The following is a 19,097-nucleotide window of genomic DNA, read 5'->3' as shown; positions in this document are numbered from 1 at the left end:
AAGGGTGAGTCAAACACTTGCAAATGTAGGTTCCCTGCAAAAGCATCAAGATGTGCAAGAAATGATCCGTCTGATGAGCCTCTCACACTCATAAGCCGGAACACAACATCTCATTTACACACACGCAGAGTGGAGTGCATCAGTGAGCCCACGCACACATCTCTGGCTCCCAGATCAGGCTTCTAAGTGATTTCTCCCTTTAATCCAACCTTACAGTAATCTAATAAGATTAAAAGTGCGTGTGTCAGCTGAGGCCTGCACAAGACTTATGATTTTTATATCCCGTCCTCGTTTAATTAGGCACATCGGTGGCTGAACTGCATGAGACACACACACTTATGCAGACGTATACATATACATAAAAGTTCACACAGCTTTATTAATTAAGTCATTAGCACAATGCTCTGACTTCCATTAATTTTGAACAGCCTCATCTGACCCTAATTTTAACCACAACCAATTTAAATCTACCACAAACCTGAATAACCACCTAAATAATCCTGACCACCACCAAAGAAACGACATCATGCCACATTAGGATCAGATTATGGTCCAAATGACAACTACCGGTCCCAACAAGCTGTTGTTAGTATTAGAATGGTCCAAAGGGGGTAACAAAATAAGTATACACAAACACACACACACACAAGTATACTAACATAATCTTTTTCATTCTTTTTTAAAAAGTTCCCAGATTTAAAGACAAATGAATTAACAGCTCATTTTTTTAAACAACAGGGACAAAATTTCTTTGGCCTTGAGCATGCGGAAATGAGGTTAGCTTTAATTTGAAACTAGGCTGAAGCAGTATCATGGCAGAATGTTTGATCACTCCTTTGAAATGGGATTATCAAACCCATTCAGATGGGCATTCCTCAGGCAGCTCCAGTTAGAAGTCTACCCCATGATTCTTAAAGAGCCAATGATAGCTTTGAGAACTTTCTAAAGTTTTCAACTTCTGCACACACACACACACACACACACACACACACACACACACACACACAGACACGACTCAAGTAAATCTAGCGACTGACCTCCGAGCCGGGCTGTTGTCTCCGCTCCAGCAAGTTTCAGTTTTGGTCCGAGGGACAGGCGGGTGCAGCATCTCAGCAGCCAGCGGGTCGGCGTCATCTTCTTCACGACCGACCCACTCCCCCACCACCCGAGGGCGCAGAACCGAGTTGTATCCCCCAAAGTCCTAAAAAAAAAAAGGGGACATAAAATTAGAGGCAAAGCATCTGTAAAGATGGGACACACAGATGAGCAGTGATGCAAATCTAAATGACAAAAAGCACAGGTGAAGGTGGGCGGAGTAAGAGTCTGTATTCAAAAAGAACATACAAAAACTTAGGTCTGAAATGATAACTGCGTTCCTCATAACAACACTGTTTGAAACACTGCCAGCACACATTTGCACCTGGCTCAGTACAAAAGGCAAATGTTTCAAATTCTGCCGCATCTGCACGTTTACGGCGGGCGCTGTGTATTTCGTTTACATTTTCCATCCCCCAGGAAAAAGAAAAAAGGATACTGGACATGTGCTGCTTTACTAAGCATAAATAAAGTCTCTGTCAAAACAGAGGAATCTGCTCCTAATGGTTCTGCGTATCTCCAGCCAGGGCAGCTGCTGCCACTGTTGTGTCGGGAATGAAAAGAAACCTGATGAAGACAAAGACTGCGGTCCGACAGTGTTATTGGGGAGAGACGCACTGTGAAGCGGCAAGAGGAGATGGAGGACAGGCTCCCTGAAGTATTACTCCCATCAGATAGCACTCAACCAAGTTATGAAACTTTTAGAATATATTTGATGTAGCATGAGACATTCTGACAGGACAGGACAGGTCCTTGCAAATGAAATGCCATTATAGATATATGACTTTCAGATTCCGGGGAATTTAATATGTACATACCTGGTCGAGCTCATCAGAGATGGCGATGCCTGCAGAAAAGGGAAAATGTCTTTTTCAGTGTCACAAAGAGGTCAAACAGGTCAAAATCTGAGCCTGAACAGCTCAGATTCATTGTGTCAGTTACAGAAAGGTTGGACACATTCATTTTTACTAAAGTCTAGTTTATGATAAGTCGACTTTATTGTTGTAGTCGAGAGTTTTTAATTGAGGGAAATTATCCTCTATTACATATCTGTGTATGGTAGTAGAAATCAATTCCTGCAACTAAACATTCCCAGAACCCAGAAACTTTAGCTGCTAAGAAGTGATCCAGGCTTCCTCTGTGACCTTGGAGGCACCTTTGTTCTGGAGGGATCTTTGCTCCTGGGCCACTTTTGAGGAATTTTGAGTTACAATGGTCTCGAATTACCTCAACTATACAATCGTGGATGGTTTTGTAACCTTTTCCAGCTCAATCGGCATCAAAAACTATTTTTCTGAAGCTATTTGAGCTATCTTATTTGTTTGGGTAATGATACACATCGACAAATGTGCTGTGAAGATAAGCAGCCACTCATGCTGGGTTGTCATCCCACCGATTGAAAACACCTGACTCTAATTATATTTTTGTCTCATCAGTTTAATACGTTTTTTCTCCATCTAATTTCAGAACTCTACAGACTGTATAAAACAGATGGAGGTAGTGGTTTCACTGACTGGTTTGAGGACTTCCCGTTTTAAAGACTCGGCTCAAAATGTTTGCCATTGTCAGCTTTGTCTTAGAAGCAAGAAGAGAATGTAACTGAAACAGTGGAAACTGCAGACGTCTATTTCATGCTAGCAGTAGCAGTTTGGAATAAATTGTGAATCACAACCCCCAAGGGACCATCATTTATAAAACAGCAATCATTCTTTATTGATTAAAACATGACACAGTTTAATTATCCCCCTCAGTTGAAACCATGAACTCATTAGGAAAGTATTTATAGAGGTCACATTTCAAGGCAAGGGGTCGCCCCCGACTGGAGATTAGAATAAAATGCGGTTTAAAGGTATTTCTGCACTAGCCTCATTTTCTCAAGCAACATTGTTTATTTTACGAGGTGTTGAACTCTTCTCAGTGTGATGCAAACATGCGCTCTCCCGAGGTCAGCCACTCACTGCGTGACAGGCTCTCCAGGGCCTTGCCAAGCTTCTTGCTCTCCTGCAAAATGTGGTTGAGCTCATCAAAGTCCCGGCTCTCTCGCCAGTCCCAGGAGGGGCACTCGATTGACCGCGGCACTGGTCATCACAAACACAAACAATTCATGTCAGAACTTCTGAAAGCGCCACGGACCGACTGTGTGAATACATCCTAAGAGAGAGGACAAAAACTGATCACATAAAAGGACTTCAAGGCAATGAGAAAGAAAACACCCTCATTGTAATGTAAACCATAAACGGTACAGCTTGTAGCACTATTTGTCTGACAGTGAATTTGTTATTCACCACATGATGAAGTGAAATGGAGCACTGGCAGAAAAGTCTTTTGCATCCTGAGAGGCAGAGTTGACTGGTCTGAAGCCAGGGGACAGTGTCCATCAGTCTCTTTGATTACAAAAACGACTAAAACAGGGGCAGGAAATGACCCACATAGTGTACCGACATCCTGCCAGTGTCCTCTCACAGCATCCCTCAGCCTCTAAGATGATGGTTAATTCATAGACTATGGGATTTCTGCACTATTTATAAAGACAAAGAGCAACAGTCTTGTATATGAGGGGGATTACTTGTAGTTCATCTATATCTGACACCCTGATGCTGAAACACAGTTGAATTTGAATCAGTGTGAAAAACCAGTAGATTGTGTAGAGATGCCAAACACGTACTGGTTGTCTGCAGGCCACTCCTCACTGCCTGAACAGACATTGATTACTAAAGAAAAACATAAGGGATGTTAGAATAAGTGTATGCATGTGGAAATGAAACCTATATATCTGCTGACAGGTGCAGGAAGTAAGCATCGCCCTTTAGTTTGCTGACACACAAATACACACACATTAAGTGGATAGTGAATATCTGACAGCACTGCTGCTACAGTGTGCCTTCCCCTACCCTTGTTTACCCTGACTAAGCTGCTTGGTGTTATAACAACCGTAAACACACAGTAAATGTCTGCCAAATACAGATGGGGAAAAAATTTTTTTAATTTTTTGATGAATTCTGGCAAGAAAGGGCCTTTTTGTCCTCCGCTTGCCTCTGAGTGCTGTATTGGGTAGGAAAAAAGACCGTGCCGTATCTTAACAGCTTAGAAAATAGAGGTTAAGAATTAATTTCCCAGCAGATCTGGCAATTAAAAGCATCTGTCAAGTAGAGGTGAGGCCAAAGCCGATTGATCCTTTGCCAAACTTTGCACAGGATTTGTGTACCTTTGTGTATCCTTGGTACGCCTGTGATGGTTGTTGGTTCGTTTTTCGCTACACTGCACAATAATGGTAAGAAGCACTTCTTTTGATCTCAAACCTGCATGAGATTTGCGAGCCAAACCACCGATGTGTGTTTTTTTTTATGTAATCTGTGTATGGGTCCAGCTCTGAAGACGTCTTCACAGTATGTGAATGGACAACAGGACGGCTGGTACCGCTCCTAAGTTAAGTACACCTGGTGATGTGCTTCTCGGTTCGACCTCTCGCTTGTTGTCTTTTTTCGCTTCACGCACCCATCTCCAAACCCGTTTCCTCTCGATTGTGTGCAGTGCTTCAACCACAGCCTAAAATAGACTTGATCTGGCAGTGACAGAGCACAGTGTTAAATTATTGAAACACTCTGCGGCTCCGCTTCCTCCCCATTTGACCGATCCCCCTGCCTCCAGCCTCATGCTTCTGTCCAACATTACAGCAATGGTAATTTATTTCAAAACTAAACTAGAAATGTCTTAATCTCTCCATCTATTCTATGCAAGAACTTTGTGAATAATTCACCGGGTTGTATGAAAAGTGTTCACTTTATAATGAACTAATCTGTAGGGTTATGGGGAGGCTGGAAGGAGGATACCAGACTATACACTGTGACTAACTTTAATTAGATATAATTATATCCAATTAAAAATTGAGATTAAAGTCAGTGGACCATGTAATTGGGGAAACAACTGTTACAACTGCTACAAAACTGAGCAGCTTCATATTCTAACTTGGATTGCGTGAGTCTGTGTGTCTCTGTGGGATCAAGATAAATGTGAAAAAGTCAGGAAGAAGGAAAGTGATAAAAAAAAAAACAATAACCGCACAGAGGTTAAACTCACAGGACTTGGACTCCGGTGAAGGTGGGGAGATGCTTGAAACAGCCAGGTCACTTTTTGATTTCTTTGGTTTCTTTGGGTGAATTTGCCATGGCCTCTCAAAGTTGCTGTACTCCCTTCGAGTGTGTTTGCTTTCTGTCAGGAGAGACAGTCACAGTACATGCTCAGAATTCAAAGTGTCTGACGTATAAATGCAGTTTAATGTAAAAGCTTAGTTGTTTTTGCTGCAGCCTAATGGCCATTTGTCTAACATATGCTGAGCTTATTGCAGAGAGGGATATGTTCAAAGACAATTCTAATTCTATGTGAGTATTTGCAGCGTATATGGAAAGTTTCCAGACTCTGTTTTCCACACTTTGAAGTTATGTTTTGTCTTATCCTTAAACTGTTTCTTTATTCTAACAAATCCACATTTACATATATACAGAGACCCACATCCTTCTCAGCAGAATGGGGCGTGTCAGTGCACGACTGTTTTCAATCCCCTCCAGCGATGTAATTCTGGGTTTAGGTCTAAAAACTTTCCACTGTACACCATGTATGCCAGTGTGTGTGTTGACCAACCTGGGGAGCTCTGTGCCCACAGCGCTGCTGAGCCAGAGAGAGCTCTGTGCAGCTTGCCAGGGCTGTCTTGCTTGGTCTGCAGGTGATCAATGAGAAAAGGGATTGGATGGTCTGGAGTCTCAGTTATCAATTTGGTCATCAACTCCTACAGAAGCAGAGTAAAGCAGAGTAAAGCAGAGAACCATTAGACGAAAGAGGCCTTATAAAAGAAATGAGAGTCGAGCCAAGCCAGTGGATTCAGAGAAATGCAAACCTTGCAAGCATTACTGGGTTTGTTTTGTAGCTGAATTCGCTATCAACCTGGCAAAACCAGTGGCATACTCCCCTCGTCTCCTTCTCAGATTCATTAAATGTCTAGGCTCAGAGTCAATATCCTTAAAAGCAATAAGTCAGCGTAAACAGGATAATGGTTCATGCCGATGGATGGCAGCATTTCCCTTCTGTGTCAATTAATATGTCAGCAAGCTTGTTCAAATTCAGATGTCAATGCACAACTGTGAACAATTCAACAGAAACTGCAGCACCTGGTTATTCAGTGGTGCTCTGGGGCTTTGATCTGATAAATGGAATCTGAACAGACAAATGCAGCAGATCAGGAGTCAGGGATCACTGCTTGTCTCCACAACAAGAACCTCTGATTTCACTTGGGGGATAATTAAACTGTGGAGATGAAATTCTGTAATACTTTAAGCAGAAGACAGGTTGACTGTAGGATTACCTAACCATTTGGATAAAAGCGACCACTGTGAGAAAAAGAGAAAAAGTTTTGGAGGTTTGAAAGGAATTAAAGCACACAGGGAGCCACAGTAGCAGGGGCTGAGGGTAGAGGCCATCTCTCACTCTGCATGCTAATTAATCTAAGTTCATCAAATGCATGATGGAAATTAAGCACCAAATGGACAATCATTTGGTGCAACCAGTCACAACCAATCACATCCTATATAGGTGTCATACCTACTCAAATGCACAGGTTCCTGCAAATCAACCTAGACACTACTATAAAGACATGGGGTACAATGTATGTATAGAACAATGTGATAGGATTTTTTTTCTTCTCTTCTTCCTTTTTTCAGACAACAAACAACAAAACTGTTGTTTTACAGCAGTTTTATGGGAAATATCTGCCACCTCTTAGCACATAAAGGGGAAGGTGAATGAGCATATGTCACGCGGGAGTAGTTGTGTGCACTGGTATATGAGAAGGAACTCTGTTTGACCAGTTGAAGCCAGTCAGAGCAGCTGAGGCTGACTGCTGCAATGAAGCAAAGAAGCCATTAGTGGGCTGCAGTGAATTGGCAGTAATGTATGGCTAGAATGAGAATGTGTGTGCAAGTATTTGAGACTGTGTATCAAGCAGATATTGTGTACTAAACAAATTTGTGTAGCTATATGCTTGGGTGGCTGGTGCGCATTCGCCCTTGTGGACATGTATCTGCCAATGTGTGTGTTTCAGTGGGTGGGGAGGGATAAAGGGAGATGGTCTGAGTGTGTGTATTATAGCTGGCTAGCCTTGGCTGCGCTACGTGTGCTCAGAAAGCTAATCAGGTAATTGTTCACGGGGACATTCCTGCCCAGCCCCTGCAGTTCTGGCAGAAAACAGTATGTGAATGGACAAATAGGAGCATGCTGATGTGTTCACCAAAACTCCCTAACTGAAGGTCTCCTGTAAGAATGGAGGGAGCATTCTCCCATGCCCAAAAGAGATAAAGTGATCTGCAAGCCCTTTAGATAAAGACTCTAATGTGAATGATAAAAGTGCATTGTACAGCATATCCAGTAAGTTCAGTGAAAGGCCACTCCTTACAACTGCAGTGGATTTCTGCGGTCTGCATCTTAAAGTTACAATCCACTAATGATGCTTCTGTGTAAAAGCTGTAATTATTGCTCAGTAGCTCCTGTGGGTAATTTAGCTAACATATCAGCAGGAGGTCTATAAATGAAGGTTGTAATTTGGTTGATTATACAGGAAGAAAACCAGGAGAAGTCTGTTAAACATCCCAGGGTTTCTAAGTCTTGAAGTTTTTTCAAGGGAATTTTGTGCAGCTCTATTAACAGAGGACTGCCAAGTGGTGATCTTCACATTTTCGAAGGCTGTGTACACAGATGATTTGGATGCATGAAGTAAACAACAGTGATCTGCAAAGACAGACAGGTGGGTCCAGAGGATTGCTAGAAAATGGCAGCATGTGGCTACATCTGCACTTGCCTGAAAACCGTGTGCCAACATTTTTATTTAATGCATATCCTATAGCACTCTATATAGTTTTGTTTCCAGAATGACATGTCACACAACAGCTTTAGTGATGTTATAAAAAAAGCCCAAATTCCATATTATAAGAAGCCCATCACAACAAGTGTATATATTAAACTGCTCACATTTACAGCACAGAGAGATAACTGCATCTCACTTTCACTTTCCATGCTAATTAGGAGAATTATATAACTTGACTTCTTTGACTAGTGATCATAGAAACCTGTAGGCTCAGATTTGAGTCAATATTTCTACATGCTGCGCTTTGGAGGACATCAGCAGAATAACATCCTTGGAGTGTGATCATACAGAGAGACGAGTGGAGAGTTTCAATCTCTGCATCCACCAGCAGCCTATTAGCAGGCCACCAGGTGACGTGAGTCACAAAGACATACAGTCCATATCTGTGCAGATCTGAAGCTGGAGGAGATATCTCTGTGCCTCGGGCAGTTCAGTTTGGTCACGGTAATTGACAAGCTGTCAGGCAGCCAAGAAACAAACTGCGTCCTTGGAAGCTTGCAAGGACTCCCTCCGGGAACAATGACAGTCATGATACTCTCACTGATACTCCCTACTGCCATGCAACTTAAACAAACCACCAAAATGGAAAGTGGAAACACGTGAAGGAGAGGAGCGCAAACGGGGAAAGTTCTGAAGGTCAGAACTGGGTGGCGCACTCCAAGGCAGAGGTAGACAATTTAAAAGAAAAAGGTTAAAAGTAGGAGATAACCTTAAAATAAGTGCTTAGGGGAAAAAACACATCTCGAGTTTCAGTTCTGGTGGAGAGCACCTCTGCTCCAGTGTTCCAGCATATCCCCAACCTTCAAGACCCTGGATACTTAACTTACGTGTACAGATAAAACAGATTTTCAAGTGTATGAGAATAGATGGGAAAAGTTTAGCAAGAATAGCATAAAATTCCACAGTATCTTCAACTTTGTAGGTTAAAATCAATCAGTCACCAGCAACGTATTTTGAACTTCAAGTAGCACACAATCTCTAAAGTTGTGGCTGTTATCATCAATACAATCTGACATATTTTTTTCTTTACTTGTCCTTGACTAAAAGAGAAACATTAATGCAGCAACAGATCATCTTAGGAGGACTCCTTGTTGCGTATACCTGAGGTCTTATTTCTCCTTCACTAAAATATGGGAATACAAAGTCATTCCTCAGGTTAGAGTGATGTCTATCTATCTGACTTGTCTCACGCACACAAAGAAATCATTAAAAAAAGAGAACGGCGGAATGCACCAACTGAGGTAACGATGAGTAGGGAGAGATGGCGAGAGATGCCTCTGGAAAAGATCCAGACCTTGAGTAAACAGGCAGACAAGAGCAGGAGAGATCATGCGGAAGAGGAGAGCGTGGGAGAGGCAATGTCACCTGACCGGGCTGGCACTACCAGTTAATACTCAGAAGGGATGCTTTTATCTGCTTTGCTGATATTCGCCACTCGTGTGCTTTCTTCCTTTTTCATCACCGTTTCCATATTTTGCAGCAGCGCAAACAGGGCCATGGGAGTTCATCATTTTGCATCAAAAAAATGAGGGACTTGCTGATTATCAGTGAATGGTTGAATGGGTTGACAGAAAATGTGTCAGCCATAGTTTGGTCAATTCAAGTAAAAATGTTTTATATTCTATGGTTTTGCCAACTTAAAACCTGGGGTGGATCAAATCTAGAAAAGGAAAAACAAAGTACAGCACTCCTCTGGCAGAAGTCCCTCTTTACTACTAGTCCTAAGCCCCGCCCACCAGAAGAGCACATAAATATGCACATGCTTCTAAAGCCAAAAAATTAAATCCTTTTAACTGAACTCAAATCCATCTCTCCCAAGTGAGCAGCATCCATTCACCCAGACATGTCCACTCTGCTGAGGCGTTGTTGCCCTTTAGGCACTTCCTCGGTGCCACCATCTTGTTGCAGTTGTCCCCATCGAGGACACAGCGTGTTCATCTGCTCAGAAAGAAAGGGCTGCACCCAGCATCTTTTTTTCTGTAAACTCTGCTTTTTGTGTGTGTGTGTGTGCGTGTATGTGACTTCTGCAAGCACTTCCGACAGAAAGATCACTGAATTTTTCAGGAAAAGCGCTGGTGTCGCCACTTTTCAGGCAACCAGTCGTATGACCACAACTTGTCACCCCGGTAACATAAAAAAAAATAGTGAGTGGACAAGCTGTTCTGACGCTGACACAAACTGTCCTGGCAAAGAAAGAAAAGTTTATGTGACATAGCATATCAGCTGGACATTTTAAACATGTGTGAGCGTTGGGCTTCTTTTTTTTTTCTATCTCACGATGATGGAAGCTTGTTGTTCTGGGTTTTTTTTTTCTTTTTTTGGATGACGATGGGGCGAAGCTTTCACAACCTCCTTGCCAGCACTTTTCTGACAGGAGAAAACAAAGCAAATGTTATCTGAAAGGGCTTGACATTAGCAAAACTCTCCTATCAGCAAGTTACATTTTCCAAATCCAAAAAAAACGAAAGAGGAAAAGTCTGTTTTCCTCTCATTTATTCGTAGAATGCTAAAAGTATGACATTGCTGTCTGAAGCCGAAGATGGAATCTTACCCCAGGGTTAAGTGTATGCATTTGCTGAATTTTCATCTAGTTTGTATCTTACTTACATACACAGTTCTGTGCAAAAGCCTTGAGTCATTCTTAATTTCCCTTTATTTTGCTTACAAGGAGCCAGTCTTTCTTGAAATATTTCAAGCGTTCAGCAACAGTTCTCCAGGTCATCAGAGGGTCTTTCAAACATTTTTTTAGACAACGACTTTTTGTCTTGACCTATGAATCATTCAAGCATAAAAGGAGCACCAAAATCAGGGGATGAACCTGTGTTGTATCTACAAATAGAAAATAGAAAGAAAGAAACATTATTATTCAATGCTACGGCATTGTGTGGAGTGTGTCCTTAAAAAATGTATTAAACTGAACAAGTAAAGGGCAAAAGAAGAAGTGACAGACTTAATAAACTATCTGCAGCAAATGATGTGTATTTAAAAGTGATGTTTTTAAGAAATATGAAAAAAATCTGCAAAGACTTGACACAGGACCTGAGAGATGCATCTAGACCTTCAGTTGATCCGTCTACTGTTGGCCCAAGCCTCATCAGGTCTCCATGGAAGGGTGCCTGTCAAGAAGCCATTCTTAAGGAAGGGAAACAGGGAAATGCCGAGGAATGCCAAATGACACAATAAGTGGACTGAAAATCAGTGGCAACAGGTCTTATGGAGGGATAAATCCTCCCCAGAGATCAGACCTCAACATTATCTAAGCAGTGTGGGATCATCCTGACAGAGAACGGAACACAAGGCAGCAAACATCCAAAGAAGAGCTTTGAAATGTCCTTTAAGAAGCCTGGAGAACTATTCCTGAAGACTACTTAAAGAAATGACAAGAGAGCCTGTTTAAGAGGGTTCAGGCTGTGTTGAAGATTAAAGATACGCACACCAAATACTGACTTTCAAGATTACTATACTAGGTACCAGGTACTACTTTAAGGCAAAACAATTGTGAACTTGTGCTTTGGATCCAAGATGTCTGTATGAATGTCAAAAATACTTCCTGAATGCATAGACCACCATTAATCCCACTTTGAACAAATATACAGACACATATAGTCATTAGTCACCAACTGAACAAATAGAGGGTAACTGTCAAGGCTTTGTGTGTAACATGATCAGCTCTCCCACGCCACCACCATGATTATCGGTTACACACAAGCAGTCAGCCATCAGGATCCTTGGGCTGTAAGTGGACATGATAACTTGATTAGCATGCACTGAAGCCACCGTACACGCCTCAACTCTCTTACTGTTTCCCGCACATTCACAAACACAAACACAGTCTCTGCCCCCACCTTAAAGTGTGCTCCATGTTCTAAATCTTCCACATATTGGCCTTCGCTCACTGTTTGACTGCCTGATCTCACAGATATCTTTCCCTCATCACCCTTTCCTGCACTCCCTCAGGATCAACCCAGCACCGGGCTGTGTGCTCAGCTGCCCATCTTGTAGTAATTACTCTAACTGTGCCTGAAGGGGGAGCTGCATTAACCCTTGTGTAACCACACATCTGTCATATCCAACTACACATTTAAGACAAAATGTTGAACACAAAAAGATACAGAGTAAAAACAGGGTCTAACTGGCGTAATTAAGCCTGTGGTAGCCTTTGTTTTTTTCTTCCCTTGGTCTCCTCTGTTTTTAGAGGGCATTCATTTGTTAATGTGAATTCTGATGTTTTCTCCAGAGACGCCAAAAGTGAACAGCTTTGATTCAGATTTCACAGGATGTCATAATACACAGCTACAGGAAATTGCATTTAGTTTTACTCTAAAGTGACTACTTCTGGCTTTAAGCGAATTTTGCAAAAAAAAAAAAAAAAAGGATTTTAAATGTGAGTGAGCATCTCTGAGTTGTATGTAACCCAAGATGCAACCCACTAGCATACAAATGACTGAAACTAGGACAAAAGGAAAAGCAACACTTTAGAACCTGACACCATAATTAATCTTGAAGATTTCAGGCAATTAGCTTCCACTGAAGCATTTAAAATTCCCCCCACTTCTCACACTGGACTGTTTAAAGAATATGAGTCGCTCAGTGTTTACATGCATGCTGTAAACACACACTTATTTAGCAAATAATTTGATCTGATTAGAATAATAAGTCTCACACAGACATAAAATGAATCAGGTTTTCTCACCCAACTCATGGCAGCTTTGTCAATAAGAACTTACCCTGCAAGATATCTTCCATTTCGAAGATAAAGTGGAAATCCCTGCATGGACTCAGGAACATTTGTAAAAAACGTCATCAGCTAACAGCTTTTGATATCACCACACATGCGAGATAAAAAAAGATTCTGAGTCTGCAGCGTTTTTTCGGGGCAGCCTGAAACTATTTAACATAGATTTAAAGATTGAAAAACTGTCCTGTGATCTGATTTCGTCTGGAAATCCCTGACTCTGCGTCGTCCAGGGTACAGAAGAGAGAGATCATCGGGCTCATTAACGGCCCACTTGCACATCTAAAAGCATTTTTAACGCTCAACTTGGTGACTGTTGGCATCTGTACTTTTATGCTGCGTTCTAACAATGGAATAATGATGCACATTTAGACTTGACGTTCAAGTTGAAAGTTAAATGTTCATCATGACACTCGCTCAATCAAACTAAATGGGGTCAGGAGGGCGATATCTTTTGGTGTGACAGAAAATTAATCCGAATCGACAGGCACTAAAATCCGACCGCTGTGTCGAGCTTATGTGAAAATGTTGGACAGATACCGATATCCAGCCATTTTAATCTTTGAGAGAAATTGGAAAGCAAACTGGCATGAGTGCAGTTTTGGACATATAGTCATTGTCACCACACGCACACCACTAAACAGCCAAATATGAAGCTTGTAAACAATTTCATGGGAGCCAAGTCTATCAAGACAGACTGGTCATTCTCTTTATGCACCATGTTGGCACAGGGCGGTTTCCCAAAACTAGGGGAGTAATGGGAGGATCCCGACCGTCTGAAAACAAATTTTAAAGAGACACACGACCCGGAAAGCAAGAATTACAACGGAAAGGCATGACTTCAGTGCCATTTACCAAAAACCAGGTGAAATGACTGAAGCATATGTGAGTACATTCAGAAAGCAGATGGACATCTGGGGCTTTGTTTTCATTTCAAAGCGAATTAACACATTTAACAAATAAGTGAACTCACTGACCAACACAATGAAGTCCTCGCTTTGCCACAGCATCTTGACTTGTGCCTGTGTGGATGCTAGGCAGATAAAATACAGACATTCAAAGAGACAGTCATCTGGAAAAAGGAGAACACCTTTATCCAGCTGACACCCTCTCATTGTAAATTGAGGTGCAATGTGTATCCCCAGAAAGAGGAAGAGGATGCGTTTGAGTGGAGGAGCTAATTCTAGCAGAGCAGTAACTCTCGTGTCCCTGCATTCTGAATTACTGAAGGCATCGAAAAAAAGAACTCAGGTGGGGAAACCACAGAAGAGAAGGGCAAAGAAGGGCGAAGGAAAGTGCAATCATGTCGTACATAATTTATGACATTGAGAACGCTATTTAAGCATGCAGTGTCAGCCTGAAACTTTATCAACAAAAAGATTCACTAAAACTAGACCCAGTACTTCATCTCCCCTGCTCTCTTGTCACCACAGTGTATTTATGCATTAGTCTGAGCCTCCTTATGGTGTGAAACTGACAGGAATAAAGACAAACCCAACATCATATTCTGTCAGTGATAGAGTTGCATCCTTCAAAGCTTAACGAACTGAACCAGTTGAGTTACAATGCATCCCCGAACCACTAGGACAAAAGGACAAAACAGAGACAGCTGAAACGACTGACTAAAACAGGGCAAACAATGCTGAAGAGAAGTGCGTAGAGACACAAAACCATAGCCCAGTTCGGCCTATTAGTTTTGAAGTAACATCGAAAGTACCTGATCTAATAGAAATAGGATACAGAGCATATTTGAGATGTAAGAGCATGTTAATTATTGTGCCAGGTTGTCTGTGTATTCGTTCATCCGGCTACACCTACTGCTGCAGTGTGAAACCGCAATATGCTTGTTTGTGTAATACAATAACTGTAATAAACATAACTATACAAGTTATTTTGTGTCCTTTGCATAAACTGAGGACCACAGCAAAAGAAGAGGGATGTAGACAGCTGTGTTGTCATACTGTCCCTGGCGTGAGATTGGGTAAATGTATTCTGGATGTAAACAAAATCAATTGAACTAGAGTAACTGTAAGAAGAGGGTAGACTTGTATTATTTTCACACACGAACACCAGACATGTTCATGAGCACGTGATGCAGACGTTGTGTCGAAAAAATGTTGAAAATAGCAGATCACACTACTGATTGTGTTGATACCAGTACTGCAGGTATCTGTACATGTCCACGATAGTGGGGAGCAATGGAAAAGCAGCATACTGGTCAGCAGAAAGGACAAACTCTCATCAGGACACACCCACACACACTCACTCGCACAGCAGCTGCAATTGCTCCTGAGTATTTGCTGACACATACATTGTCTCAGCCACTAAAGCTCCCTCCCTCTCTGCTGTGCTTAAGTTCTGGCTACAGTCGTCCCTCCCTGCAGTGGAGGCTGTAGGAGTGGCAGCGATTAACCTATTAAAGACCCCTCCTGGCTCTTACTGGTTATTTTCACCCTTGAACAGTGAATTCTTCAAAATAACATCAAAGGCACTTGAAGGGAGCCAGAGGAACCAGACATTTTCAACAGACTGAGTGACTAATGTATTAATGCTTCCACGGGAGGGGGGTTAGAAAAAATAACAAAACGTTTTTATACAAATGACTAAGATCTTCTTTTAAAGCTGGACAATATATATACAGTTTCTCTCAGACACATACAGGTAAAAAGTTAATGCAAATCACTCCATAACATTTCTGAGTAAAAAAAAAAAAGCATTTCTCAGTTTCACCATTTGATATTTAGTCTTTGTGCTCTTTTTCCTGTTAAATTTGGTGTTAAGATGCATTTTGTGATTAGTTTACATCGGACACAGCATCCCAAGTTTTTGGGAAACTTATAATTGTGTAACTTCCCTGATACCAATGGATGTGGCAGACTGCTTCTGATTCAAGTAAACAGGCAAAACCCAATCACACCATGTCCAATACACAACTTCCTCAGGGGATGTACTATATCAATAGATCAGTGTGCGTTCAAATCTGGCTCAGCAGAGCTGGACAACAGAGACCCTGAGCACAGCACATTAGAAGAACTCCACAGTGAACCAAGTTCGAGTGGAGCTTTTCCACATGGATGGATATATGGTTCAGATAAATCAATCCGAAGAGGCGAAATCATCTAACTTTACTAGAACAACTCCAGTGGAAGAAACAGAGCAGCTTGCTGCTTTACATTCAGTTATTAGATAAAAACCAAGTGCCAAGAAGTCATTACCAGGCCCCCCCTTATTTATTAAATCAATTTCAAATCTGCAGTTCTCTCTATAGTACTAACTGAGATCTCTCTATTACGTTCAAGTGAACACCGGATTGTAAAAAGCTTTATAGGAATTACGAAGCGATACCCATTATAATCTAATGGGTATTGATCTAATGATATTTAGTGTTTGAAAACTTTTCTTGTAAACTTTTCTGTCTCGGCCTTTGTGATGTGTGCAGAATGAGGTTTTGCAGGTCCTTGTTGATAATGCATGGACAAGTGGAAAATAGTTAATCTTGAAGGCAATGTACGTTGCTCGAAAATTCCAGTGGATTCTTCTGAATAAACATCTGCCATCTGCAACAGTCTAAATGGTCCTTTTCATCGTTGGCTTACAGCACAACACGTCCATTTCTTCTTAAAAAAAAAAAAGCAGCGAATGCTGATTTGTCTGACCCCAGTGCATACTCCCACTGTCTGATGGTTCATCCCAGATGAGTCCAGAGAAGTCGATCTGGAAAGGATTGACATACGGCTTCTATTTTATTTTTTTACAGCCATTTGTGAATGTAACTCTATATTGAGGTGCTTGACAGGTGCTTGACAAAGGTTTCCAACAGTAATTCCTCGCCCATGTGGTTATATCAGCAACTGACGAATGGTGGTTCATGATGCTGTGCCATTTGAGGGATCAGAGATTGTGGGGTGTTAAGTTTAGGCTTGCCCTGTTACCCTCTGAGTTTCCTCCAGATTCTCTGATTCGTTTAATCATCTTCTACGCTGTAGAGAGAAAAATATGCAAAGGCATTTAAATCTCTCTCTGAGAAACGTTTTTTTTAAAACAGTTGAATCTTTTTCTCACACAACTGTTGAGAAACTGGTTATCTTCTGTCAATCTTCGTTTTTAATACAGTCTTTTGTGGGAACTGCATTTATGCCAAATTTCAATCCCCTGTTGACATAATTTACTTCAAATAACGTAATTTTTTACCTCATTGCTTGCCTCAAATTGCCCCAGTCCCAACTTTGAACTCTTTTTTTTGGAAGGCATTGCTGGCCTGAAGTGCAAAAATGAGTTGTATACTAACCAAAAAAGAAGATTACGAGATAAAACATGAATTATCTCGTGGGTTTGTTCCTTTTTCGGTTTTCTTTTCTTTTCTTTTTTCCATTTCACATAACCTTCTCAGCTTTTTCTGATGTGCAGTTGTAAATGAACTCAATGAGATTCCAGAACAGCTTGATTCTCATCAGCACATAATCTTTATTGGGAACAAATACTCTCTTAACCAACTGATATATCACATCCACAGTTTATCTGATTTACACGAGCGACCGGAGGTATGTTCAAGACATTGAAGGCACTGAAAAAGTCAGACTTTGTCTTGAAAAATGACATCAATTATTTCACAGAGCAGTGTTGGAATGTAGCACTTTCACACCAATTAAAGTTGAACCCAATCTAATTTTTTGATCTGGGCTACATTTACACGATCCGTCGGTTCACTGTTCCAGCAGGATCATTATATCCCCTCTGATATGATTGTCAGATCACAGCACAGAGGAAGATGAGAGGGGGTTGTTCGCTTTGGGCCCATGTAGGCAAAGACTGCTCCATTTTTGACATTCTCATCCTGTTCCACAAGTTTAAATGTCAGGAGCCCTATCATAAATTGAAGATTAAAGACTTGTGCATCTTCTTCTGTACAACAAGGTGATTCTGATATGTTGCCAACTGCAAAGAGAGAGGATGCTTATACTTCTTGTACATTTTTTCAATGATTCAACAAAACAGTATGTGACCTTAAAAAAAAACATAAAACAACTGGGAAAGGGATTCTTGATGCATGCAGTGAAAAAAAATGTGAAATAGCACAGTGCACTTACACTGTTTGGTGACACGAAAAAGCGTTTGAAAAGAATATCAATTTACCCAAACGTGCTACAACAGCTTGGAGTGCAATTACTCCAGTTATTATGAAAGGCTGCTTGACTTTTTGGAGGATAGTCACTCTGTGTTGACTCAGCTTGCTATCTCTGCAAAGTAACCATTTCATTAGTGAGAGGAGGGGGAGAAAAAAAATCAATTCTCTGGCAAATCATAAGCTGTGTCTCATCAGAGTGAGTAAATGAACCCCCACTGGCCGATACTCACACTGTTCAGTGCTGCAGATGTGTGCTGATGCTTTGCACAAGAGTGTGAGGAGAAACAAAGTGGAGAAAAGAGCTGGGGTAAAGAAATATAATAGAAAACTCATCCAAAACATGGTACATACCAAACTTCTAGTGTTGTGTTTGTACATTTAGGGCTGTTTAGATGCATTTTGGTAGCTCAGTTACCCAATAACTGAAATCATTCAGTGAACAGAAACTCATAGAAACTCTGAGTGTTCTGCAGCAATTGATATTATTCATGAATAACTCAAAGACATTTCAAATCAATTAAATTGTGTTTACATAACCCCAATCCCAAAGTGTTCAACGTATAACACCTTAGGGCATCATACTGTTCAATTTGCCACGTAATTTAATAGAAAAAAATTACATTGTACATGTCCATTTCCCTAATGTGCTGTTGTAATGTTTGGATATCCTGGAGATCTTTGCAGCCAACATTTTCCCATTTTCATTTTTTAGGGGAAAAAAAACATATTTGGCTCTACATCTTTGTGCATTGAGGAAACCCTGATTGACATTTTCAACCGAGATTTTATTTCATAACTATAGTTATATCTTTATAACGGGAATAAACTGCTCAATAAATGGACAACGAACAGTGTCGGCCATAATTTATGCACATACTTTAAGTCTCTCTTGCAGTGGAATTAACATATTGTTAGTCCGAATCTTATGGAGACGGCCCACCGACAGATGTAGAGGTCTTGTACAGAGCTGCTGAAATATATAGAGGCATCAGGCAAAGTAAAACAGCTATTTCCACTCACGTGTAAAATATGCACAAATCATATATGCAGCATTTTCAAACGAAAACGGTCAACTTCAACAGTGTTGAATTATGCTTTGCCTGAGACATTCCTGTCACAACCAGTGGTAATTTGATCTAATCTGCTTGCCAATGTGTATGGAGATGTCTAATGTAAAGCTTTTTTTGGTCCACCTTAGTGTTCTACCTGTGAGTCTTGTACTCCTGTGTGAA

The 19,097-nt window shown here is 41.1% G+C and overlaps 1 protein-coding gene across 1 annotated transcript in view; it reads right to left on the bottom strand.

The window, feature by feature from the left end:
- The window catches only part of cunh8orf34 (chromosome unknown C8orf34 homolog), a 65,433-nt gene that overhangs the window by 44,349 nt on the left and 1,987 nt on the right, over positions 1-19,097 (bottom strand). Inside the window, exons 2-6 of the mRNA XM_072378408.1 lie at positions 5,734-5,878; positions 5,173-5,304; positions 3,054-3,173; positions 1,914-1,942; positions 1,038-1,201 (exon numbers count right to left, since the gene is read on the bottom strand). Of these exons, the coding sequence (XP_072234509.1) occupies positions 1,038-1,201; positions 1,914-1,942; positions 3,054-3,173; positions 5,173-5,304; positions 5,734-5,878 (590 nt within the window). The remainder of the gene's footprint in view (positions 1-1,037; positions 1,202-1,913; positions 1,943-3,053; positions 3,174-5,172; positions 5,305-5,733; positions 5,879-19,097) is intronic.

Source organism: Leuresthes tenuis, unplaced genomic scaffold (assembly GCF_036924035.1).
Source record: "Leuresthes tenuis unplaced genomic scaffold, fLeuTen1.0.hap1 SCAF_24, whole genome shotgun sequence".
NCBI lineage: Eukaryota > Metazoa > Chordata > Actinopteri > Atheriniformes > Atherinopsidae > Leuresthes > Leuresthes tenuis.
Note: the sequence above shows the minus strand (reverse complement) of the source record. Positions and strands in the feature narration are given on the sequence as shown.